Source organism: Camellia sinensis, chromosome 3 (assembly GCF_055761805.1).
Source record: "Camellia sinensis isolate YWXY chromosome 3, ASM5576180v1, whole genome shotgun sequence".
NCBI classification, from domain to species: Eukaryota; Viridiplantae; Streptophyta; class Magnoliopsida; order Ericales; family Theaceae; genus Camellia; species Camellia sinensis.
In genome coordinates this window covers 93782884-93810110 of record NC_138963.1, presented here as the reverse complement: position 1 = coordinate 93810110, position 27227 = coordinate 93782884, and the positions used below count along the sequence as shown (strand labels likewise).

Genomic DNA, 27227 nt, shown 5'->3' with positions numbered 1-27227 from the left:
TTAAAAGACGCTAGTGGTGGCTGGTTGCAATGAGGAAAATAAATATATGAATAGCCAGGTGACATTTGAATAGATAAATGACACGTGTACAATTAGATAATATTTGAACAAATAGGTGACATCTTAACAAATAGATAAATAGGTGCCTTTTTAAACAAATCAATGTCCTTTTACCTCCGGAAAATTTAAACTTGGATCAAATGTTCAAAAGTTTAGAAACACACCTTTGACTTTAGTGTTCCTTTTTTTAACACGATTTTATTGTAATTTTTTTTCTTAATAATGTAATGAAGACATGATTTTGAACTTAAATTCGGAATTTCAAAATAAAAATATATAAATAAATTACTCTGTTTGCTTTTGAATTTTTCAAACACAGTTTTGACTTGTCGACATGTATTTTTTAGTTTTTAGTGATATTTTTTTAAAATATTTAAATTATTTTTTTAAAAAAATTTACTTAATCTAGAGACACTACAAAATACAAATTTTGTTTTTTTATATTAAAAAAAATCACCAAATATAAAAAAATACAAAAAACATTAAAATTCATTACATTTTTATAATTTTTTTATTTATTAAAATTTTTATTAATATTTCTCTGTTGATATTTAGGCCAAGTTTGGCATGTCCAAGAAAAGTCAAAAAGCCAAAAAGTTACTCAAAAAGTTAAAAAGTTAATACTATTCATCAAAAGTCAACAATTACGGCTGCACAACTCCCAATCATAATTTTCTCCGGTAAACCAATTTTTACAATTTTTTATTATACATTTTTCCATAAAAAGTCAAAAAGTTAACCCAAATATCTATATTTTCTTTCTCAATTTTTTAGTCCAAAAAGACAAAAAATACACTTATTGAGGACACCCCAAACAACCCTTTTGTTTTTTAAGTATATTTATATTAAGTAAATCTTAAAAATAAAATAATTAAAATATTAAACTTTTGTACCAAAAAGTCTCGTATCGTAATAGTATGCACCAGAAGTCCCATGAATTTTATTGTAGACTATTAAGTTTTATTACATTTGAAAAGGTACATCATAAGGTCCTTTCACTATATTTTCTGAAGATTCCAAATGTGAATATGCTCCATTTGTGTCATTTTCAAAATGTAATAATGTGACATTAGTGTAAATTACACTTTGCATTATTGCACATTACACTAAGGCCTATTTTGGAAAGTGGATTAAAAGTCACTTTTCAACTTTTAACCCACTTTTCTTTCTCACAAAACAAAAAGTAACTTTTAACCATCTTCCCAAAACATTCCTATATCTTATTTTGGTCTCTACACATGAAATTATGACAGTCAACCCCTACACTTCTTGTCAAATCCTACTTTTAGTCCTTCAACATGAAATCATGACAGTTAACTCTCTATACTTATGAAATTGTAGCAATCAACTTCCGACACTTCTTGTCAAATGTCAATGTCTTCATTTTGTTATTTCATCATGTAAGTCTTTAACAGAAGTTAATAATGTGACAAGCATATGATTATAAATTGAGGGTAAAAGAGAAAAATCACAAAAAAATTATCATCTATACACATTTCGTCCTAAAATTTATGTCAAATTTTGATTGTATTTAGCTAAAACAAAACGTAAATTATGAACAATTAAGGAGATAAATTAGGGTTTTGCAGAAATTTGAATAATGAAACTTTGTTTTCTACGGTAACAAAGTTTACGATTTCTCTACCACGTTTTTTTTTTGATTTTCAAAAGCTCTATTTTTCTTACCTCTTCCTCCTCACTTTCAACGTATAAACACATACACACACACAAACACATATTGTATTATATAACTCTCACATACTTATTACGGAGGACAAAGTATATATTGGTAGAAAATGAGAACGATCTCCTTTCCCGCTCTCATTTTGTAGTCACATGTTTGTTACATTATTGAATTCTGTTAAAAACTTAAATAATGAAGTAATATAAGGGGAAAATTGACACTTGACTAGTAGGGGTTGACTGTCATAATTTTTTGTATAAGAACCAAAGTGGGATTTGACAAAGTGCAAAAAGTTGACTATTACGATTTTATGTATAGGGACCAAAGTGAGATTTAATACAAAGTGTAAAAGTGCAAAGTGTAATTTACTCGTAACATTATTTTAATGTGAACACTATTGCTTTTAGGATTGGGCATAGGGTTATCCGATCCACCCAACCCGATCCGAACCGCACGCGTGTGTGCGGTTTCGCAAACACATTAGGATAGGGTGCGGTTTGGATTTTATATAAATTTCAGATTGCGAGCGATTTGCGGGTTTGAACCGCACCCGCTCAACCCGCGCCGCATTAAGAAAAGGGCCAATGTGACACTTGATCAAAAGTGTAGGGGGTTAAGTGTCATAATTTGATGTGTAGGGATTAAAGTGAGATTTTGTGTAAAGTGCAAGGGTACAAAGTGTAATTTACCCTTAAACTTTTGTCAAATGCGTTAGTCTTCTTAAAATATGACAATGAGACATTTATACACTATTATCTTATTAAATTTTTGTCATTCTTAAAATGTGATAGTGTGACATTATTCTAATGTGTATACTATTATCTTATTAAACTTTTGTCTAATGTGTCATTATTCTTAAAATGTGATAATGGAATTTTTGTGCATTATTGTCTTATTAAACTTTTATCAAATGCATCATTCTTAAAATGTGATAACGAAACATCATTATAATATGTGTTTACTATTGTCCTATCAATTTTTTTTTTTCTTTGAAATATGTCATTATTTTCAAAATGTAACAATAAGACATTTGTGCATTATTGTTTTATTAAACTTTTGACTAATGTGTCATTATTAAAATGTGACAATAAGATATCATTGTAATCTGTGTACTATTGTCTTATTACGTTTTCAAATGTAGATACATTTTTGTTAGCAAAAATTTGGTTTAAACGTAATTGACAGTGATTAATCGATAGACCTCAACTAATTTTCACACAAATATAAAAGATCAGACTAGTGGTTGAGCTCTTTACATAAGGACTTCCTTGGAGGTAATTAAATAAAAGAGAAACAGAATAGAAGTTAAGATAAAAGCCATGCGTGTGGTTGGTGAAAAAATCCAGTCAGATTATACCAGGATCCTCTAGAATGGGATTTACTGAAGTGATCCCTGAAGTGAGTGATCAAGTGGATCAAAATAAAATTAATCAAAACGATATCGTTTTGGTTAGTAATTTTTTAAAAATAAAAAAAATAAAAAATAATCACCATGCTTGTTTTCACTTTTTAAAAAATACTTTTCAAAAAATTTTACTTTCTTATCTTTCGTTTTTTTTTGTTTTTAAGCATTTTTTTACTTTCTTGTTTTTCACTTTCGTGTTTTTTTTTACTTTCTTACTTTTCAAAAAATACTTTTTTAATATTTTAAGCATTTTTTTTTTATTTTTTAGACACTCCTAACATAAATACACCTAAAAAGTAAAAAAAAAAATCTTTTAAAAATTCACTAAATACCAAAAATACAAGAATTCTGTAATTTTTTTATATTTTTATGTATTTATTAATTTTTTAAAATATTTTTTCACAAAATTTTTACTTTTTAAATATATCTAAGTAAAGTACATCTAAAAAAATAAAAAAAATATTTAAAATTTTAAAAATATTCACTAAAAACACACACACACACAAACCAAAGGTCAAGTTTGGGAAGACTAAATAAGTGTATTTTTTGACTTTTTATGAAATATGGGTTGGATTTGGGTTGGGTTTAAAGTGATGTGTTAGAGAGGTGATATAACTTGAATAAGATGATGTGACTTAAATAAGATAGTAACTTTTTGACTTTTTAAATTTTTTGGAGGATGTCAAACTTGGCCTTAATCCAAATAATTCAAACCGAACCTTAATTCAAACAGATCTTATACGAAGCATTACAGACATACGGTAAAAAAAAAAAAAAAAGGCTTGAGGAGCTCTTCTCAACCACCCCCGACGCGCCGCTGCAACTCCGCTGCTGCTGCCGCTGCCACGCCGCCCGCCATACTCCAACAGATTGAAGGAAGAAAACCACAGGTTCGATCATCCTCCAAACTTAAAATATTAAGGCTCTGATTCCAAAAATTAGGAAAATTTTCTGAACTAAACACTCTCTTTCTCTCTGTGTTTTTGAGCTGTAGAAGAATTTCATGACATTTTGATGAGGGAAAGAAGGAGACCCACATCCCTTTCTCTCTGTAAAGGATTTTTTTTTTCTCTAACCTCCTTTCTTGTTATATCAGCCGATGAACTCGGGGCTTTTCCCAAACTAAGCCCTTTTTGCATATTATTTCCCAAACTAGGTCACCTTTTGACGGATTTCCCAAACTAAGTTAAAGCGCTATTATAAATCGCGCTTTTACTGTTAGGAGATCAAAATTTGATGAATAGTAAAATTGCTATTCAAAATTGCGATTTTAATTAAGAGAGCGCGGTTTCAAATCGCGCTTTTAACATAAAAAAATTTTGTGGAAAAAACGCTATTTAAAATTGCGCTTTCACTGTGTATATAATTTTTTTATTTTTTTTTATTTTAGAAAACGCGATTTTAAATCGCGTTTCTACTGTTGAGCCAACCCACACTCTCTCTCAAACACACCAATGGGGGCACCCACAACACTCAAGCATCATTGAAATAATATAATTTTTATATATAATAATAATTTATAATAATCAATTATATAATTTTTATAATTTTCGTAAATATAAATCATTTTTAGGTTATGAATAGTTTGATTTATAATACGTATGTAAAGATAAAAAATTTTATAATCAAAAATAATTTTTATAATTTTTATAATCAAAAATAATTTATAATACGTATGTATTATAAAATTTGTTGTAATAATTTATAATACGTATGTATTTAAATCTTTACATTTTTTATTTAAAATTTTTTACAGTAAACTCATCTTCACATTTTATAATACGTATGTATTATTCAAAAATAATTTATAAAAATTTATAATTAATACGTATGTAAATAATTTAATACGTATCTTCACATTTACATTTACAGTAAACTCATCTTCACATTTACATACGTATGGTTTAAGGGTAAATTTTTTGATAAATGACTTAAATAATAAATCAAACCATCCATAACCTAAATTTTTTTACCCTTACATATGTATGGTTTAAATAATTTATAAAAATTATTGTCATACGTATGTAAAAATCGATTATAAAAATTACAAAAATTATTTATAAATTGATTATAAATTATTTAAAAATTATTATCAAAAATTATTTATAAATTGCAATTTTTAAACCATACGTATGGCTTGGTATAGGCGCGGGTTCAATCCACGCCAACTCCTATTTTTTTTTTTTTTCACTCACTCTATACTTTATATATTTATTATATAATTTTTTTATCAAAAAAAAGTAAAACAATTGTTTGGTTAACTAAAATTTTTTTCTATAAAATACAAATTTTTTCAAAATGTCAACATAATTGTTTAAAAAGTATTCAGTATATTTGGTTTGAGTTTTTTGGATTTACTTATTTGAAAACTGAGTTTTTTAATTTTTGTTTTTTTTTTGTTTTTATTTTAGACATTTTTTTTTTTACTTTTTTAGATGCACTTTAGTTATTTCTATCTAAAAAGTAAAAAATTTTAGTACTGATAAATAATTTTTGATAATAATTTTTGTAATTTTTATAATCGATTTTTACATACGTATGGCAATAATTTTTATAAATTATTTAAACCATACGTATGTAAGGGTAAAAAAATTTAGGTTATGGATGGTTTGATTTATCATTTAAGTCATTTATCAAAAAATTTACCCTTAAACCATACGTATGTAAATGTGAAGATGGATTTACTGTAAATGTAAATGTGAAGATACGTATTAAATTATTTACATACATATTAATTATAAATTTTTATAAATTATTTTTGAATAATACATACGTATTATAAAATGTGATGATGGGTTTATTGTAAAAAATTTTAAATAAAAAATGTAAAGATTTAAATAATACATACGTATTATAAATTATTTTTGATTATAAAAATTGTAAAAATTATTTTTGATTATAAAATTTTTTATCCTTGCGTACGTATTATAAATCAAACCATTCATAACCTAAAAATAATTTATATTTACGAAAATTATAAAAATTATAATATTAATTATTATAAATTATTATTATATATAAAAATTATATTATTTCAATGATGCTTGAGTGTTGTGGGTGCCCCCATTGATGTGTGTGTGTCAGAGTGTGGGTTGGCTTTGGTTTGTGGCTCAATAGTAGAAACGCGATTTGAAATCGCGTTTTCAAAAAAAAAAAAAAAAAAAAAAATTATATACACAGTGAAAGCGCGATTTTAAATAGCGTTTTTTTCACAAAATTTTTTTATGTTAAAAGCGCGATTTGAAATAGCGCTCTCTTAATTAAAATTGCGATTTTGAATAGCGATTTCACTATTCATCAAATTTTGACCTCCTAACAGTAAAAGCACGATTTGTTATAGCGCTTTATCTTAGTTTGGAGAATCCGTCAAAAGGTGACCTAGTTGGAGAAATACCATGCAAAAAGGACTTAGTTTGGGAAAAGGCTCGATGAACTCTTCCTTTGTCTTCACATTTCTAATTTTTTTTTTGAAATTACTAACCAATATTTTGAGCCGTCGGATCACTCACTTCAGGGATCACTTCAGGAAATCCCACTCTAGAGGAATCTCTCTCTTTCTCTCTCTCTCTCTCTGAAAGGTAAATCCCACCATAATCCAAGATCATATACCCCAATTTCTGTATTGTGGGTACTTCTTCAGTTTCTCCATTGAAAATGAGCTCTGCCGCCTCCTACGGTTGCGTTTATTTCGACCGTCGATGCTTTCGGAAGGTATTTTAATTTCAACTTTCTTTTCTTTTCTTCCTCAGTTTTCCGACCAACTAAACAGATTGGTAGATGAAATTGTCTGTTTTTTTCCTTTTAGACTTTATATCACGGTTAAAATTACATCTTTTTGGGAGTGAGTTTGAAGTATGAGCTAGTGTGAGTTATTTACTTCAGGTCTGTTGGAGTTTTGTTTTTTTTTCCCCCTGAATTATGTGTTTGAAATTGTAGGATGATGTGAAAAGTTCCAAGGGTAGGAAGCTGTATGTTTGTAATTCAGTGGCCTCAACACCGCAGGGCTTGCAGTTTGCAAACACCAAAGTGCAGATTCCTGAAAAGACTGTTCGAATTGGTGTTCTTGGAGCCAGTGGTTACACTGGTTCAGAGGTACAACTCTTTTCTTCTTTTAAGTCTCTCTTTTGGGTGGTCGTGAGGAGAGAAGGGGTGGGGTTCAATTTTTGATTGCTCACCATCTTTGAATTTGTAAGCCCGATGTCCCGAGTTCGACTCCTATTAGGGCCAGCCAGGCTGGGCGAACAATACCCAGTATCTGGAGTGTGGTTTAGAATGCCCGCTTATGTGCAGGTCCAGAACTTACCACTACACAATTCAGTTTGTGTGGCCCTGCTCTGTAGCATCACCTAAGGTGACCTCCGGGGCGTTGGCTCCCTTAGGGTCTAGCTCTAGAGGTCACTCTTATGTTGAATTTGTAAAGAATTTTGTCTTCTTTTTGTATATTGCACTCTGTTATCTGTAGAGCTTACACTTGTCAACAGATTTTGATATGAATCACTCTTTCTAATCATGCATGGTTTCATTGTGATTTGTATTTATTTGCATATGGCTGAACTTTTCATGATGCATGCACATATTTATGTGTAATTGTGTGTGCAACAAATTTCATAGCTCTCTCACCTTGCGTCTCTTCCCAATATTGTCAATATTCAATATAGCATCAAGCAAAGCTGTCCAAGCAAAGAAGGTGACATTTGGAGTGGCCTTGTACCTCCAAATAGCTTCCCAAACACGGAAGAAAGTGCCACCTCTAAGCATCCGGTATAAGAACAAACCGAGAACAGTCACCCCTCGGTGACCTCCATGCCAAAGCTTGTTGGCTGCCAAGCTTAATTTCAAAACGCCCCAACAATCCAAAAGAAGCCTCTATCGAATCAACCTCTCAATCTTCCAAGGCCCTCCGAAACTTTGGACTCCACATAATACTTGTCGTAGTCACCTCTAAATAATCCTCTGCAATCCCAAACATATTGGTAGCCAACCGAAAAAGATCAAGAAATAACTCCAGGAAAGGTCTATCATCTATGACAGCACCTCGGATCATACCAAAATCTTACCTGCCCCCCTTTTCTCACTTAAAAAAAGATTCTTAGTGAGTAAGTGGAAAACCTAAAACTGAAAGTGTAAGTGTTTTGAGGAAATTAGAGTTCTCAGATTGAAAACTGTAGTTGAGTTCTGATACTAAAGTGGATGTCTTTTTAAGTTCAGCTGGAGACATATATGATCTTGCTATAATGGAGGACATGATATCTGACAAATGGGAATAACAAAACAAAACTGGTTTCACTAATTGTAGTTGAGCAAGTTATAAATGAAACATGAGAGCATAGGAATGAAAATTAACACTTGGATAAAGATTTTCTGAATTAAAGCTTCACCCTTAGTCCCTTCACCTCAAGTTTTTGATTTTATCAGTTCTTTGAGAGTTTGTACCAGCATAATATGTTCAATGTTGTAATTCTGTTCATGGATCCATGCTTGAACTGTTTTTGCTAACACATAAAATTATCCTTTTTTTGCAGATTGTTCGACTTCTTGCTAATCATCCTTACTTTGGCATTACTTTAATGACTGCTGATAGAAAAGCTGGCCAATCAATTGGATCAGTATTTCCTCATTTGGCAACACAAGTAATCTTTTTAACCTTGTGGGTTTTATTTTAAGGCTTCAAAGTTTGGTTTCTACCGCATTAGTAGTTTGAAATGCTTGTTAGTTCCTAGTAGCTTTCTTTCTGCTTGAAATTTGTTCTCTAATGTTGATACTTGGTAGTACCATTTATTTGATGCTCATTAATCTGATTGTGCAACTTCAACATTTCTCTCTCATTGAAAGTTCCTTCACTTGTTTTGGATTGTGTACGGGGAGCAAATATTCCGGCAAGCCCGTACTCCTTTCTTCCGAGCTCCGTCGATGTCCGATCACCTGCGAGCAAGTAATGGTGAGCTACCCGGCGGTGTGTGGCCGGAAAAACCCTCCGACGGTCAAGTTAGCACACACCTAAGGATGGATAAAGAGAAGGGAGAGAGTGTTTGAGTGTAAGAATTCCTTACAGAGATGTTCGTCTGTCGCGTATGGGGGGCGCAGACACGCTTATATACCTTCTGAGCCCCATATCCACTCCCAGTCTTCTCCTGACACGTGGCTCTGCTATCCCATCTGTCAGCATAAACCATGCCATTCATCACCTAACCTCAACTGCCTGTCATCACAGCTGGAGCTCGGCAGCCGAGCTGCCCTATCCGTTGTTGTGCCATGCCGTGCTCCATACCCTAGCACTTCACTGGCCAAGACTGAGGAGGACCGGGCTAGGCGGCATCTCGGCAAAGCCTAGCCCGAGGTGCCTCCTGGGGTCGGCCTTTCTGCCGGTCAGACAACTTCCTCGGATGTCTGCGCCTTCCCGGGCGCCGATCGCTCGGCCTATCTGGCTTCTGCCATTCTCGGACCGAGCATCCTGGTTCGACCGAGCACTGCCTTACCGAGCAGTTTCTGTCCGGTCCGGGGTGGCACACATCCCGAACTCTGCCCGGCCCAAGTTTTGGCAGCCCTTCTCTGGGCGAACAGTGGATCATCTCGGCCCAATGCACTGTTGGGCTTTCAACCTGATCAGTCGATATCTCGGCCCAACTCCAGATCATAAATCACCCTCTCAATTGCCCCTTAATTCCGTCCGCGAAAGCGTGACTGGGATTACTCACTTCGACCGAGATAACATTACTCCGGTTTCCAAGATGCCAAAGCTCCACCGGGCTAATCTGCAATCTTGCCCGGTCATATTCCTCGGCTGACATCCTTTTCCTCGAAAGTAGCTCGGTTGGCCCTTCGTTTCTTCATCCCGTCGCTTCAGTCTTGACGCCACCATAAATTGGGGACACGTGGCGGGCTGCTATTGGACATCGAGCAGCCAACCCGCCGTTTTTGCCAGAATTCGAATTTGGGCGGTCTCTCATGCTTACAAATACATGACCCCCATCATTCCATTTCTTCCTACTGTTGCTTTTCTTCCTGCCGTTGCTTTTCTTCCTGCCGTTGCTTTTCTTCCTGCCGATTCAGTGGCTCAAACCATTTCCTAAGACTCGACTGCCATTTCTCATTCTTGGAAGAACAGCCCCCATCCTTCAAAGGTAAGGTTTTCGATCCCCCTAGTTGCTATTTTATTTCATATTACACACATTAGGGTACAAAAACGTAGCTTCTTAGGGTATAGGCCTTAGAATCCGTACTAAACCTCCCTCTGTTCTTGTTGTTCTTCTTCTTCCTGAAGAACACTGAAGAACTGGAGCGAACCGGGCTCCTGATCTTCTTTTGATCCAAAAAACCCACCTGACCGAGCAAATAACATGTTTGTCTCAAACCCAGCAAAACCGAGATAATCAAAAGGACTTGCTCGCTCAACCGGGCTAACATCTGGTCCGCTTGGCCGACCGGGCTCCTTAGATAGAATAAACAACCGAGGTGGTCTGGCAGCCTTGATGACCGAGCTAAAATCCAGCTCCTTTTGCGCGACCGCGCTAACACCTAACACTTGCCATCCTTTTCCTGTAGAGTCCGAGGGGACCACTGTCATTCCTGAGGCTCTCAGGACCGAGCTGCATCCAATAACTAGCGCCAAACCCCTCAGCCGGGATACCCTAAGCCGGCCACAAATGGGGAAATTCCGCTTCCTAGTGGAAACTCCGGCCGCGCTAGCTGCTTTCAGAGAGGATTACGACATTCCGGCCGATGTTCATCTCGAACTGGCTGAGGAGGAGACCACTCCTTGGGGAAGAGTTGACCAATGCCCCTTCACCGTGCTCTCAATCGTTGAAGGGGGGCTTCGTTTCCCGCTCAACCCTCTTATAACCGAGTTCCTCCGCCGCACCGGGCTGGCGCCCACCCAAGTGTCAACCAACACCTATAGAATAATCAACGGCGTTCACGAACTGAACAATCGGCTAGGCACCCACTTAGGTCTAGCCGAGATACTACGGCAATACACAATGGGCCACACCGGCGATGGCCTAGCATATTACTTGAAGATTAGACCAGGCAAGGAAAAAATTGTGACCAGCACCCCGGATAAAGATCTTCACGACGATGATTTTTTCTGGGTGTCGGGCAATTACGAAACAGCCGAGGTGCCGGGCTGGTTTATAAACAAGGACTTCGGTTCTTCATGTAAGTCATTCAAACTTGCTCGGTTTAGATTAACGTTTTACCTTGTAACTAACCGGTTTCCTGTTTCTTTTGCAGCAATCCAAGCCTTAAAAGCCAACTATCAATTTCCAAACGTTGAGGCAATTCGGACCGTGCTCCGGTATCCCCACCAAGATTGCAACGACTTACTCGGCTACACTCCGACCTACAGGTATTCCGCTCCGCGCCGGAGTAGAGTAACTGATTTCCTCCGAGCTCCTTCGATCATTTGAACGAATCCTTTGGCAGCCCGGCTTCCGTTGACCGCCACGAAGCATTGCTTGAACATGACCTGATCACCCCAAATCTCCTCGATTGCCCCCATAGCCGAGGGGAATCTCATCACCTGGTGGTAGGTCGATGCTACGGCTTGCATGGCGTGAAGCCATCCTCTTCCAAGGATAAGGTTATACGTTGAAGGCACTTGTAGCACCCAAAACTCCACTTGCTTGACCACGGATCCCGCTTTGACCGGCAGGATAATCTTTCCCAATGGCCACTCCGGCTGTGAGTTAAATCCAACCAGTGGCGAAGTGGCCGGAGCCAAGTCTGTCTCACGGAGTTTGAGCTATTTGAACGCATCATAATACATGATCTCGACCGAGCTTCCCTGATCGATCAAGATTCGTCTAACATCAAATTCTTTGACGCGTAGTGTTACTACAAGAGCATCGTTGTGCAGCGTCTGGATACGCTCTAAATCCCTTGAGGTGAAACTAATCACGTCTTTCTCTTCTGTCTTCCCCCTTTTGATGGCAGGCTGTACTGACAAAACTTTCCTCATATGCTCTGCCTTCTTGATCATGCCCCGGAGTTCGCAAACACGCTCCGGTTCCACGATGCCGTGGATGACATTAATAACTCCTTGTGGTGGTGCATCTCGGTCATCCTGTCCCCTGGGATCGACCGGAGCCTGATTCGGTTTCACGCCGCCATCAATGTAAAGGTCCAGATGCCCGGCCGCAACCAGTTCTTCCAAGTGTTGTCGCAAAGGCAAACAATCCTCAGTCCGGTGGCCCCTCTCCCGGTGAAACGTACAACGATACCGCGGATTGTAGCCCTTTTGTCCATCGCCCAACTTAGCAGGAAACCGGACATACTCCTCATCTCGGATTTCACTAAGTATGCGATAGATTGGAATCTTGAAGACCGTGGTTATGCCAGTCCTCGCCTTCATTCTTCTGTTTGCGTCCTCAACGTCATCTCGGGGGTAATCATCCCGGTCATTCCGACGTCCTCTACCCCGATTTTTACGATTTGAACCTCGGTCTGATTCCTCTGCTCGGTCATTTGAGCGGCTGGACTCTTGCCCAGCCGCGTGCACTTTGCCTGCTGTCTTCTTGTCTGTTCCGACCGGAGTGGCCTTCACGGTGGAAGCTGACGCATCATCCTCTACTCGGATGTGCTCATTGATGCGCTGCATGAGCTAGCCCATGGAGGTCGGCTGGTGCATGGTAAGCGAGTCCCGCAGTCTATGTCCGACCGGGAGACCACGCTTATATTGCGTGATTGCAAGGTTGACCGGGCAATCCAGGATCTCGTTGAAGGTTTCCCAATACCTTGAATTGTATGCCTTCAGTGTGTCGCACGGTTCCATCTTGACACTCAGCAAGTGATCGACTTCCTTTGGTGTTTTTGTGTTGGTTTTGAAGCGCGTAACAAACGCTTCGGCCAACTGATGCCACCGTTGTATGCTCCCTTCCGGCAACCTCTCAAACCACTTTAAGCCCAGCTCACCTAGACTGGACGGGAAGATTAGGCACATAAGTCCGTCATTTCGCCTATGTCCGGCCATGACCTGTCGGAAGTGGCTCACATGCATATAAGGATCGGTTTTGCCGTCGTAAAGCGTGAACTTAGGCTGGTGGAAGCCTGCCGGAAGCGGTGCTGTTTCTATTTCCAGGGAAAAAGGGGTGGCACTCAGCCTGGCCAGGTCTGTATCTTCAAATATTGGCACTGCTTGGCGGGGTGGAGGCATTCCGACCTCCTCGCTGGCGTGAACCCCGTAGGAGAGCCGCTGGAAAGCTGGTATTCTCTGAGCTTCGCGGCGGCGAGCCCGCTCCCTTAACACTGCCCGTAGGTCCTCTGACTGAGCAGAATAAGAGTACCTCGACGTCGTCGCCGGACGTGAAGGTTTGTAGGTGCTGTCTTGCGCGCTAGACTTTTCTGCATGCACGTCGGAATCACCAACCTGGTAACTCCTGGTAATAGATATGGACTGAGTACGTCGCTGACTCTGATCGCCTGAACGGCGGGAGGGGGTGCGCTCACTGTGGTCTCCCACTCCAGCTACACCTTTCCCTTTGAAATGTCGCTTTAAATCCTCCATCTCCGCCGCCATTCGCCGGATGACAGCGTCTTGATCCCTCAACTTATCTTCCAGACGTTTGGCGTGTGAGTCTCTCCTCCGCCGATGACCGTCTGGACTCCGCGAATGTCCATGACTTCGTCCGCGCTTGTCCCGCGCGTCTCCTGACTGTCCGCCAGTGGGCGTCCCCAAGTCAGCCATTGGATGGACAGCAGGAGGTCCCTCTCTCCTCCGGGTGTACTCCGGGGTGGCTCCGTCGATGGCGGACAACGGAAACTCGTCGTTGTTCGCCATGGACGGCGATCAGATGAACCTGGAAGACAAGGTTTTGTCTGTCAAGCTTCCCACAGACGGCGCCAATTGTACGGGGAGCAAATATTCCGGCAAGCCCGTACTCCTTTCTTCCGAGCTCCGTCGATGTCCGATCACCTGCGAGCAAGTAATGGTGAGCTACCCGGCGGTGTGTGGCCGGAAAAACCCTCCGACGGTCAAGTTAGCACACACCTAAGGATGGATAGAGAGAAGGGAGAGAGTGTTTGTGTGTAAGAATTCCTTACAGAGATGTTCGTCTGTCGCGTATGGGGGGCGCAGACACGCTTATATACCTTCTGAGCCCCATATCCACTCCCAGTCTTCTCCTGACACGTGGCTCTGCTATCCCATCTGTCAGCATAAACCATGCCATTCATCACCTAACCTCAACTGCCTGTCATCACAGCTGGAGCTCGGCAGCCGAGCTGCCCTATCCGTTGTTGTGCCATGCCGTGCTCCATACCCTAGCACTTCACTGGCCAAGACTGAGGAGGACCGGGCTAGGCGGCATCTCGGCAAAGCCTAGCCCGAGGTGCCTCCTGGGGTCGGCCTTTCTGCCGGTCAGACAACTTCCTCGGATGTCTGCGCCTTCCCGGGCGCCGATCGCTCGGCCTATCTGGCTTCTGCCATTCTCGGACCGAGCATCCTGGTTCGACCGAGCACTGCCTTACCGAGCAGTTTCTGTCCGGTCCGGGGTGGCACACAGCCCGAACTCTGCCCGGCCCAAGTTTTGGCAGCCCTTCTCTGGGCGAACAGTGGATCATCTCGGCCCAATGCACTGCTGGGCTTTCAACCTGATCGGTCGATATCTCGGCCCAACTCCAGATCATAAATCACCCTCTCAGATTGCAATTCCCAAGTTCTAGATAATCACATAAATTCACATATAGCATGGTTATCAAAGAAATAATTTCAATTATCATAGGGAAATTTACCTGTGGATTCTAAAATTTATGCCATAGTAAGCTTATTCATATTTGTGGGAAGCCAAGCCATAAAGCAGCTGATGGTCATTTATTCTAGTTTCTTAAAGCAACACGCTCACACTGAATTTCTTTTTTAAATAGCATCATTTTGTGCTTTCTATGCATCAATTTAAAAAAAAAATTGAGACGATATATAATACAATATTTGAATTTATTAAATTTTGCAGCATTTGCCAGATCTGATAGCTATCAAGGATGCAAACTTTTCCAATGTGGATGCTGTGTTTTGTTGTTTGCCTCATGGTACCACACAGGTAATTCCATGACATCTTTTCACTCATTCAATCAACCATTTCGTGGTCTCATGAAGTTTATTGTTCTTTATGTCCAAAACCTAATACAGAAAATGCATTCAGATCCTTGTTGATCTGATTATCAATAAGTACGAGCATGAAGCTTGGTTTTTTTAATCATTAAATTATTTATTTCTTCTGCAGGAAATTATCAAAGCTCTTCCTAAAGGGTTAAAGATTGTTGATCTATCTGCAGTATGCTCTGCATGCACATTTCTTCAGTTTTGCATTCTATCATGAATACATGAATACTGTAGGTAATTTCAAAATCTTGATTTTATTTATTTCATAGTTATTTGGGATGATTATGCAGGACTTTCGGCTACGAGATATTAAGGAATATGAAAAATGGTATGGACAACCTCATAGAGCAACAGATTTGCAGGTTGGGCTAATTTTTTTAAACCTTTCTTGTATCCCCCTGTTTGACAGTTATCATTATTTTTGACAATTACTCCTTTCTTTTCCTTAAACTTGCTTTGGTCTGCATGTGAACAAGTCTTTTTTTTTGTTTGGACCAGAGAGAAGCTGTCTATGGTTTGACTGAGATTTATAGAAGAGAAATCCAAGATGCTAATCTAGTTGCAAATCCTGGCTGTTATCCGACATCTATTCAGCTTCCTCTTGTTCCCTTGATAAAGGTTCACTTTGTATTCAAAACTTTTTCATTAGGCATGCTTAATGTGTGAAAAGTTTGCAATATTTTGGTGAGTCTTTGATTAGGTAGTATGTTTTTTACTTTAGATTCATCTTCTGAAGCACTAAAAAACTGAATTGACATCTATCAACTGTTTTGTTGTATGTCAACTGTTCTTTTTCCAAATCAGGGTAGTTCATGAGATGAATAGACATTTTAATGACCGCTTGTGATAATATAAGTGGCCAAGAAGCCCAAGGCTTGCAGCAACTGCAGGCCAGACAGCCTGGTTTGATAAGAAGATTTTTCCCAGTGTAGGCACTCCCTCACTAAAGCAGAAAAGGACATGTTTTACTTGAAAAAGAGAACTGTGCCAAATGGCCTTACCATTTCAAGGACTGGACTCTTGATTACACTTGCCAATCAGTTGTGCATTAAATTGGCTGAAATTGGTAATGTCAAAGTCCAGAATTGAATAATTAGGCCTGCTTGTAGCTCATTGTTTTTGGCTTTATAGAAAAGTTTTTTTTTTGGCTATTTTGTATCTGTTCTTTTTGCTATTTTGTTTCTCAACTTTTCTGCTACAAGCACACTTTTAAAAGCTTATTTTCCATCTGTCTGGTTTTCATACTATTAGAAACAAAAGGCATGTTTCTGTTATTGTACTTCAAGATCGGGTCCTGACCAAACTCTACTTGGTTGCTCTAGTTACTCTTATGATTTTATGAATATGAAACACATTCTATTCTGACGAGATGCTTAACTGGATGTTTAAAGCATTTGAAATGCACATGTTATGAAACTCTTTTGTAGGGAGGATGAGCATTTTTTGGACTTGGACATGGGCTTGAGCTGTCCATTTATATATGGGTTATCCTTCAAAAAATTTTGAACTTCATGTAATGGCCCACCCAAACTCAATTTGCCCCCCTCAATATTTTAAAAAGCCCACTTTGTGCAAGTGTTTCCCTCCAAAATCTACTGCTCCATGTAATGGTCCTAAAAAATTCAATCTACTCATGTTAATAACATTGGTGAAAAATCTAAAATCCCTAAGATTGTGATTTGTGACTATGACTCAATATCGACAATGAATAATAATTTTCAATCAAACAATCATAGATCTAATCCAATTGAAGGAGAATTGTACTTAGGACTGTTCAAATATTCGCCCGACCTGATACTGTATGGGCAGTTTCGAAATCAGATTCAGCTGATAACAAGTTTAGAACATTTGTTTTTGCAGTTTGGCGGTCGGATGTTAGATTAGCCGCCCAAAAAATCAATCAACCTGACCCAACAACAATAAGAAGATAAGATATCCAGTATTATTGGCTCAAGAGATTACAAAAAAATCTTTTGCTCTGCCTTATTTAATATATTCTAGAGATCTTCAAATTTGTACTAATTGATATTCTTGGTATCTACAATTCATACTTATTGATAATCTTGATATCTATGTCAACAATTCGTACTTATTGCAGGAGGTGGACCTACCCCTCCCCTCCCCTCCCCTCCCCTCCCCGCCCCTCTCCTCTCTCTCTCTCTCTCATTCTCGAAAGTTGCTGTTCTCTCTCTCATCTTGAAAGTCCCCCCCCCCCTCCCCTCTGTCTCTCTCTCTCGTTTTCAAGTCCCTTCGTAGTTTGAAAAAAATGCCATGGAGAATGGAGAGGTCATTGCTTGCTTTGCCCATTGTCGTCCCTTTGCCATTGTCGCCATTGTCGCTGCCACAGCTGACTTTGCCTTAGTCAATGCAATAGTCACTGTCGGTGGCGTCTCTGAAGCCTCTTCAAAAGAAACCCGAGCCCCGTCAGCCCTCACTTCGCCAATCCCCTCCTTTTGTTTCGCTCCTATGTCTAGAGATCATATTTCTTTCTCTCATGCATTTAAATCTTTGTTGAAAGATGTTGGATGGGAAGGATATATTTTTTTTGAAATAATTTGATTTCTGGAAAGATGTTTGAAGATTAGTATAGCAGATGAGTGGTCAGTTTTGACCACCGACCAAAAATTTGCTAAATCTTTTTGTGCGGTTTTAATCATGTGTTCGGTCGAAATTGGGTAACTCTTTTTCCAGCATGAGGTTGTCGGTTCGGATGACGAGTATATAGTAAACCCGGTCCGACTTGACCCGTGAACACACCAAATTGTACTAGATCTACTATCAAGCAACAATAATGGACATAAATGATTTTATGTGGAAAAAACCACAATTGGACTCCTCCAATTATGATAAAAAAATCACGGGCTAATGACCACCAAAGTAATCCACCAAGAAGAATAAGAATTACACAAGGAATTCATAAAATCACTTAGCGAATTCACACCCAATTGCCTTAAATCCCTCATGCCTCTTTTAATGCTATCTTTACCTCGGAATTGCTTCTCCAAACCTTGAATCCACAATGCCAATGTCGAATCTATGATAATGAGCTACTGCGGAATCCACCGAAACATCTAAGCTCAAGTTCTCTAGAATCCACCGATAAACATCTCTCTAGGAAAGTGTAATTAAGCATGTTGATTCATAGATCACTCTCAATTCATCAAGGTACACATGTAGATCTCACTAGAAAACTCTCTTTCTCTTTTTCGCATGCCAGGGATGATTATTTGAATGTCTCAACTTAGATCCAATCTAAAAATGTACTTTTAAGTGACTAAACCGACTTAGACCGCTCGAGCACAACTTTCTATGGTCAAGTGCACTTCGTGACTTTGCAGGATTTGTCTCTAAAACTCTGAGAAGTTACAAGCAAGACTTAACCGCTTGAGCGCCACTTTCTGCGCTCGAGTACACATGATGATTTTGTGAGATTTTGACACAAGAGTACTGAGATGTTGTAAACTTGAATTGAGGCTTGAGTGCACTTTTTCCTTGCTTGAACACAACTTCCTTTGCTCTAGTAAAATTAGATTGGATTTGCATCTAAAACACTCGTCTTCACAAAAACAAAAGAACAAATGCAATTACAATTGGATGGAGTTTTGTCCAACGGGATCGCCAACTACAAAATGCCTAACAATTGGTAAAGTACATTTTAAAAAATCTTGCAATAAGCAAGGAATATAATTTAATTGATTGACATGAAATAGGGGTGAGCAGCGGATATATCGATCCGCCCAAACCGACTGAACCGAAGCGATCCGCCGCATTTTGGACGGATGCATGATGACTAGCGGACAGTTGCGGATTGATTTTTTTCAATCCGCTTAGTTTTGGACGGATGGCGGATTTGAGGTTTCTTTGGCCGCAACCAAACAGCCAAACCGCGAGCACCCCTAGTAATTTGTAAGATTTTGTGTTTTCAATTTGTTTAGATATTCTATTTGTATTTTCAATTGAAAAAGAGTTTAAATATTATGTTGAATATATTCTGTTGAAAAGAGTTTTCAACTTGAATATATTTTTTGAATTGAAAAAAATAAATGTATTATTTATTTATATTTTTTGGTTTTTAAATCTAACTCTAAAAATAATAAATAAAAAATATGATATATGCTGGTTGGTTTTTGTTTTCAAAAATAGATATAAATGTAACAATACAAATGCATACAATCTCTACTATTGCTCTGTTCATGATTTTGGTTGTTTGGATTATTTTTATATTTTAAAAATCACAGATTGTAATACTTTATGTAGATGAGGCATGCCGTGATTGTAATATATGGATGACGCATGCAGTGATTGTAATATTCTAAAGTTTCAAATTTTTTTTTTTTAGATAAGGCATGCAGTGATTGTAATTTTTTTTAAGTTATTAATAATAATATATATATATATATATATATTTTTGGAGGAAGTGCACAAGTTGAATTATATTGAAAATTTATAAAATTTTAAACCGTCAAACTGATTCGCATCCATCCGTCAATTCGCCATTCTGCTCAATCCACATCCGCCGAATTGGCCGATTGATGCGGATTGATTTTTTCCAATCCGCCAATCTGGTGAACGGATGGCGGATTGGAGGTTCTGTGGCCACAACCGACCCGCTCCCACCCCTAGCATGAAGTCATATTAAATAATATATATATATATATATATATATTTGGTGCTAAAAGCAGTGAGATTTTGCTAGGAAAAAAAAAAGATTGGTCTCTTATGTGGATTTTTATAATTTTTTAATTGGACCACTTTTGAAGCTTTAGGGGCGTAAGGCACGATGACTAATATTCAAATAATTATATGGACAAACATAGTGGGCTTTTGCTTATCCACAAATCCCTTCAGTTGTTGCATGTGTAGGTTCGGAGCTCCTATCTCCGTCCTGAGCATTTTCAAATATAGTTGGGAAACCTTACCCAAGAAATGGGTAAAAAAAATGGAAAGATCGGAACATGGGAAGATCTGATACCAAGACACACTATCCGTTTCCATTGTTGTGCTTTTTGAAATTGCATACCGTTAGCCGGCTTTTGTAGCAAATTTTATTTGTTCTGTCATTCTAAAGAATATTTTAATCATTATTTAAACAATTGAAACCCAACTCAACCCACGATCCACCCGACATTTGAACCCTAGCTGCACCCGTCTTTTAGGATAGAATGTTACCATTGGAATGCATAATTTCTGGCTGGTACTGTTTATGCAGTTTCTTCTTCTCACTAATCACATTAAATGCCCTGTGCTTTTCTGGGTTTCCTTTTGTTTGCAGGCTAACCTCATTAAGAGTAAAAATATTATTATTGACGCAAAATCTGGTGTGAGCGGAGCAGGTTAGAACTATATACAGAGTCTTGCATTTTCAGATATATTCTTAATGCCACTTGCATCAATACTGGAGTCATTTCTAATAGTTGACTTACTATGCAGGGCGTGGTGCCAAGGAGGCAAATTTGTACACTGAAATAGCTGAAGGGATTCATTCTTATGGTATTACTGGGCATCGCCATGGTAAGTATTTTTTCTCAACTAATTCATAGTTATGTGGTGAAAAAGAATTTTCATTTGAACTTTGATAAAAGCTTCTGATGGTGTCTGAACTGCCTTGTTCACCTTAACCTGGAACATATATCCCAAATATTAACCAAATAGAACCATTTAGTGAATGGATTCCTGGAACCAATATTTGCCATATGGTATTTACATGAGTTTTCTATTTGGCCTCTTATGTCCACTTGTGGATAGTCTCAAATCTCTATACTTTGAACTGCCACTTTTTTTCCGTCGCCACTTTCCTTTTTCCTTCTTGGGAGCCATACTAGGGTTTAATGTTGTTGAAGAGCTCTAATTGTTAACTGAGGAGATGTTCAGTGACGTGTGAAGCCTAAAGCTGCTGCGTGGCATTATTTGTAGCAGTAATCTGGTTTCTGTTGTTGATTTTCAGTGCCGGAAATTGAACAGGGATTATCTGAGGCTGCAAATTCAGAAGTGACTGTCAGTTTCACTCCTCACTTGATGCCAATGGTAATAGTTAACACTCAGATCAGATGCTCAAATAGTTTATTATCCTTACTTTTTTACTGACTACACTTTCTTATAGAGCCGTGGTATGCAATCAACTATATACATGGAATTGGCCCCAGGAGTGTCAGTCGAGGATTTGTACCAACATCTGAGGATCTTTTATGAGGTATGCCATCTATATTATGACTGGATTAATCCTGATTGCCCTATTGGAGTGTTAATTGAATCCATTGCTGGTCATCAGTGGCTGTAGAATCACCACATTCAATTAGAATTGTCTTTTCTTTGGTGGTGTCCGGGATGGGGAGGGAGAAGAAAGATGCATATAGCAAGAACTTTTCATAGTTTCGTAACTGGAAGAAACTTCCACTAAGCAACCTGACAAGCAAGAAATATGCATCATTACTCAAATTAGTGACCATGGAGATATTCTAGCCACTTCTGTGATCTTAATTGGCTGAAGTGTAATTTTGAATATTCTGTTTCTTCTTCTATTATTATATTTTATGCAGAATGAAGAGTTTGTAGTTTTGCAAAAGGAAAAAGAAGTTCCTCATACTCGACATGTTCGCGGATCCAATTACTGCTTTATGAATGTCTTTCCTGACCGAATTCCTGGAAGAGCAATAATAATTTCTGTCGTATGTTTTCATCATGCTTATGCTATACTTCACTGCATTTTTATTGTACAGGACACTGGTATTTATGTTTTGATGGTTAATATTTAAATTTTTTTGTCGTAGATTGATAATCTTGTGAAGGGAGCTTCTGGTCAAGCTTTACAGAATCTTAACTTGATGATGGGAATTCCGGAGAGCACAGGGCTTAACTACATGGCTTTGTTTCCTTGAGCATATTTTTCCATTGTGACGTGTAATCATGTGAGTCTCAGCTCAACTTGACAAACCTCATCTTCACTTGAGATTGGATACAAAAAGCTCACTTTTGCTGTTAATCTCTAATTAAGGCTTCATAGACCAATAAGAGCATCTCCACCTAAACCGTCAAATTTTGGTATGTCAAATTTTTTTAAAGGCTTGGGTGGCAAATTGACATATGTCAATTTGATATAGAAGCTCTCCACTCGATATGTCAAATCTATTATTCTATTATTTTTAAATTTGAACTCTTTGTGTACAACTAGTCTTCTTTTATTTGAAGAAAAAAGAAAAGAAAAAGAAAAGGCGTGAAAGGGTGATGCCAAAACCCATGTTAGCTTTTGGCACATCGGGTGGAGTTCATTTGGTATGCCAAAATAGAGCTGTTGGACTGCCACATTGGATTTGACATATCAGGTGGAGGTGCTCTAAGCCACCAAGTTGTTTGGCCAGCCTCCATCTACGTTATCTTTTGGTGCACATGCACAGGCACACGCACGCACGCACGCACACACACACGCTGTACAACATAACACAACACAGGGACTAACACGTCTATTTAAAAAAAATATATAGGGGACATTACACTTGGGACATTCTAAAATTTTATATTTTTATAAATGTATTATACATCAAATATATGAATAGTTTTTTGTTTTTGTTTTTTTTTTGATTGACAACAAAAGAAATATATTAAAGATAAAAGAGAAGTACAAAATGAGGGCAAGAAGTCCTCACATGAAAAGAACAACACTAAGCCTAACAATCAAACAAACTATGCATCACAAATAGCTCTCCATTTCCTACATATCAAAAATTGCAGAATCCCTTAAATGCAGGTGAAACTGAAGCCCAAAACGATGACAAGTAACACACTCTATACCACAATGACTCCATATCATCAAACTTGTCTTCAAAGATTCTTGTATTCTTTTCCAACCAAATAACCCAAAGATTGAGAGAACTAATACCATGACACTTTTGTTTTGTTATTACCTCCAAAGCCTTGGAAATCAGTTCAAATCAATTGAACACAAGTGCCTAGTATTACCCAAAGAGTATCAACCAAACAAAAGAGCCGACGCCAATGATCCAAAGTCACGTGACAATGCAAGAATAAAATGATCCAAGGATCCATCACCTACACTCATGCAACCACTGAGGATAGAGATAGCAATTCGGCCTCCTTTTTTTGAAAGATATCATTAGTCATGATTCTACGAGTAAAAGATATCATTCTTTATTCAAAGGTAATAAAAGAAGAAAAAAAAATGCAACATACTACTGTTTAAAATTTAAAATTCATATATTCCACAACTTAAACATCAAGATCTCATTTTTTTATAACAATTGTGATCTAAAGAATGCAAATAAATTGTAGAACATTGAAATATACATGTTCATCTCATAAATGTTCAAAACATATTTATAGTGCATAAGATGCATTTCAAAAAATACAAAACATTGCTAAGAGATTCATCCGATAGGTTGTGCTCGAAGGGTTCAGTAAGTGTTACTGAAGTATTTGTCAAGTGTATGATATTATGATTTAAAAATTTTAATTAAGACAAATTAACGAAGTATCGTACACACTTTTTAGGAGTGTAAGTAGAGGGTTGTGTCTAGCACCGGTATGTGACACGACACGCCTCTAAGTGGCCGTACTCAGGTTTTTGTCTTCTCTTCGCCTTGATCCCCTTCAAATGGCACAATGTCACTTATTGTATTCTCCATCGTTCTTGCAATTGATCAACCCATCTCTGCAACTTTTTGTCATATGCTCTTGTTGCCGCTAATGTATAGTTGCAACCTGTTGGCGGCATATTTATAGCGAGATCTATGTTTGATTAAACTATAAATGAACATATACCTGTACTCTCAAAAAGTCTTCTTTGATATTGGCAACTGCATGGAGCTCTGCCATTTTTTTTTTCTCTACCTTATCTGCCTTTTCACCCGACTCTTAATTCCTCTATCTAACCTTAATGTCTACCAATTCACCTCTCCAGCATGGAATCATGATTATGATTTGATGATATATATACATATTCATATCCCATGTCTACATAGGATGACTGAACTATACTTTTTATTTATATCAGCTGTTTTTTTATTTTATTTTTTATGCACCATCCCCTTATGACACTGAACTGAAACAAAAATTTGAAATTTTGATTTGATTTGGCAGTGTAGTTAAAATTTGATGCAGTAGTCTTCATTTGGAATCTAATTATATTCAGTTATCAAATATTGGATGCATATAACCCACACATACTGTTAGGCTAATGCGTTGCTGGCTTTTTCAGGTAATGATAGCCCGGGATTTCTGCTTGCAAAATAAGAGCCTCAGATGGTGTTTAGTCATGACATAAGATACAATGTAATTCTCTCAAAAGAAAAATAACTTGGAGAGATTTTGTAATAAATAGGCTTGGTGGTTGGTCTGCTTTTTAGGCTTGAGTTCTTATTATACATCAGTAGCACACAGTGGGAATGCAAGCAGTAATGGTTTGGTCTCTGTTACTTTTGTTTAATTGACTTTTATGTTGTCATCAAGTTTTTAATTTGTTTTCCTCTTCATGAGATGCTTTAGATATTATTGGAAGTAGCAATTTGCTTTGATAATGGCAATCCTTTTCCCTTTCTTTATGCTCATAGTGTTGTTATACAGACTATAAATCTTTTAAACATTTTGTACTTGGAAATGTATCTTGCAATAAATAAATTTTGAGATTTGAAATATCACTTTAATAACATGATAGATGTGTCTTGTAATAAATAAATTTTAAAATTTGAAAGATGACTTATTTTAATAATATGATAAGCATCACATTAGGAAATTGAAAAATAAAAAATAAAAAAATTACAAGATTTATTAGTTTATATAATTTTTCTTAAATTAATCATAAATAATGTGATGCTTCAATTTGTTGTGAACATTTTTAGTTTATTTGGTTGGGAAATGTTATATATACATATGTCACCATGTTGTATCATTGCTTACATAAATACTCATGATTTGTTCACTTGTCGAAGATAATTATTAAGAAATTAATGAAACTAAATAATATTTTATCACATATTCTAGTAATATAAAATGGTGAAAAAAAAAATAATAATAATAGTCCTCTTTTTGGCTGGATGAACAAGGTGTTTGTCCTATTGCCGCATGATTTAAGTTTTCTTTCTTTCACTCTGATATGTTAAAAAAAACAGTGAAAATCATATATATATATATATATATATACACACACACTAGTAGCTGATCCAATGACAAATTGATTTTAAATTTTAGTGTTTTGTGTAGAAAATTTTAATAATCGAAAGTCAAATATAAATAGATTTGCTAATGGTTAATGAAAATTTTGGTCATTGTGTGATTCTATATAAAAGGCTCGTAAAAACAATTTCTATCAAAGTTATAAAGAAACGGTGTATTCTCAATTTGAAATCAAATTCTCATTTCTGTTAATCAAATTTATCAAAAATTATGAATTTCACTTGTATCAAAATATTTTTTTCTTAAAAAAATAAAAATAGCAAAAAGTTCTATAATATACAAATTATGACTTGGTTATAACTCATGGTGTATTATATTATGATATGTGTTACAAAAGAATAATATTAAAATAAAATTTAAATTAAATTATTTATTATTTATTTAAATAATTTTAGTTTTATCGTTGTATAAAAGTATTACTTAAATACTTATATATAATAAATTTAGTTAAATTATTTATTTATTTTGATAATTTTAGTTCTATTATGCTATAAAAATGTAATTATCATATAATGATTTTATATGATATATATTAAATTATAAGATATTAAACTAAACACTCATTTTGATATTAAAAATAATAGTTAAATTAGAAGGAGAATTAATAATATAAAGCTAAAAGTGCTTCTAATTATTTAATTTAATTTTTATATTTATATTTATTTTAAAAATAAAATATGTAGAAATAGAACTACACAAAATTTATTTAAAAGATTAAATATAAATATGTTGCGATTGACTTAAGAAGAAAATATATAAATTAAATATGTAGAGTATTGATTTTTTTTCTCTCTCTTTAATATTCTTTTTAAATTATGCATACATATTGTATATAGGTATATCAAATTTAAATTATAGGGAAAATTAGTCTAGGGTCCCTCTCCCACTTTTCGTAATGGAAAAGATCCACAAAATTATTTTTTGATATCTAAGATCCCTAAACATATATCAGAGAAATTTGACTCTTTGCCCACGATTTCTGCACCTTCTTCGAACATTCCATCACCGAGTTCACTTCTTCTTGCGTACAAGCTACTCACTCTCAATCCAATCCAATTCCAATTCAAGTCGATACACCCCCAAAATATATATATATATATATATACTAGTAACAACTTTTCACCCAAAAATGGCATCTAAAACCCTTGTTCTTGCTCAATCATGTCTAGACCCACGAATCGTGGTCTCGACAGAGCTGTAATCCTACAAACAATTTCCCCAAATTCAGTCCGATACAAGCTCGAATCCATATCTCCAATCGAACAGTCTCAATTGATCAATCTTCACGCCTCTTGCTTTTACGAACTCAAGGTTCCAATCACACATACATTTATTTGTTTGTAATTAGGTTTCATTTTGTATGTATTGATTGGTTTTAAGCTGGTTTTGTAGACTGCGGTGGTGTTGATTGGAGACGAAGAGGTTCACTTGGTGGCAATGCCGAGCAAGCAGAAGAAATTTTCGTGTTTTTGGTGCTATGCGGTTCCGTCCAGTTTGTATAATGCTTGTTTGGGGATGTTGAATTTACGATGTCTTTCAATTGTGTTTGATCTGGATGAAACTCTGATTGTTGCCAATACCATGAAGTCGTTTGAGGATCGAATTAAGGCTTTGCGGAGTTGGATTGCACGCAAAATAGATCCAATTTGTATGTCGGGAATGACTGCCGAGATGAAACAATATGTCGATGATCGAGCTTTGCTTAATTTCAAAATTTCTCTGGACACATCACAAAGAAATTTCAAAATTTCTCTGGACTCCCCAAACCCAGAGAAATTCTCAGACAAACATTTTCAGAGAAT

General features: G+C 36.8%; 1 protein-coding gene across 2 annotated transcripts; it reads left to right on the top strand.

Annotated features, from left to right (window-relative positions):
- Positions 1-3850: 3850 nt before the first annotated feature.
- On the top strand, positions 3851-24800 carry LOC114303948 (Putative N-acetyl-gamma-glutamyl-phosphate reductase). Of its 2 annotated transcripts, none has more exons than XM_028249124.2 (15): positions 3851-4039; positions 6664-6860; positions 7086-7241; positions 8672-8779; positions 15095-15181; positions 15365-15415; positions 15534-15605; positions 15742-15861; positions 20516-20576; positions 20674-20754; positions 21188-21267; positions 21344-21433; positions 21780-21908; positions 22011-22148; positions 24452-24800. In XM_028249124.2, the coding sequence occupies exons 2-14, from the start codon at positions 6804-6806 to the stop codon at positions 22116-22118; spliced, it is 1200 nt and encodes a 399-aa protein (XP_028104925.2). In that variant the 5' UTR covers positions 3851-4039; positions 6664-6803; the 3' UTR covers positions 22119-22148; positions 24452-24800. The 2 variants fall into 2 exon arrangements, with proteins under 2 accessions (XP_028104925.2, XP_028104926.2); XM_028249125.2 differs by having other exon boundaries at positions 3872-4039; positions 6676-6860.
- The last annotated feature ends 2427 nt before the right edge of the window (positions 24801-27227 follow it).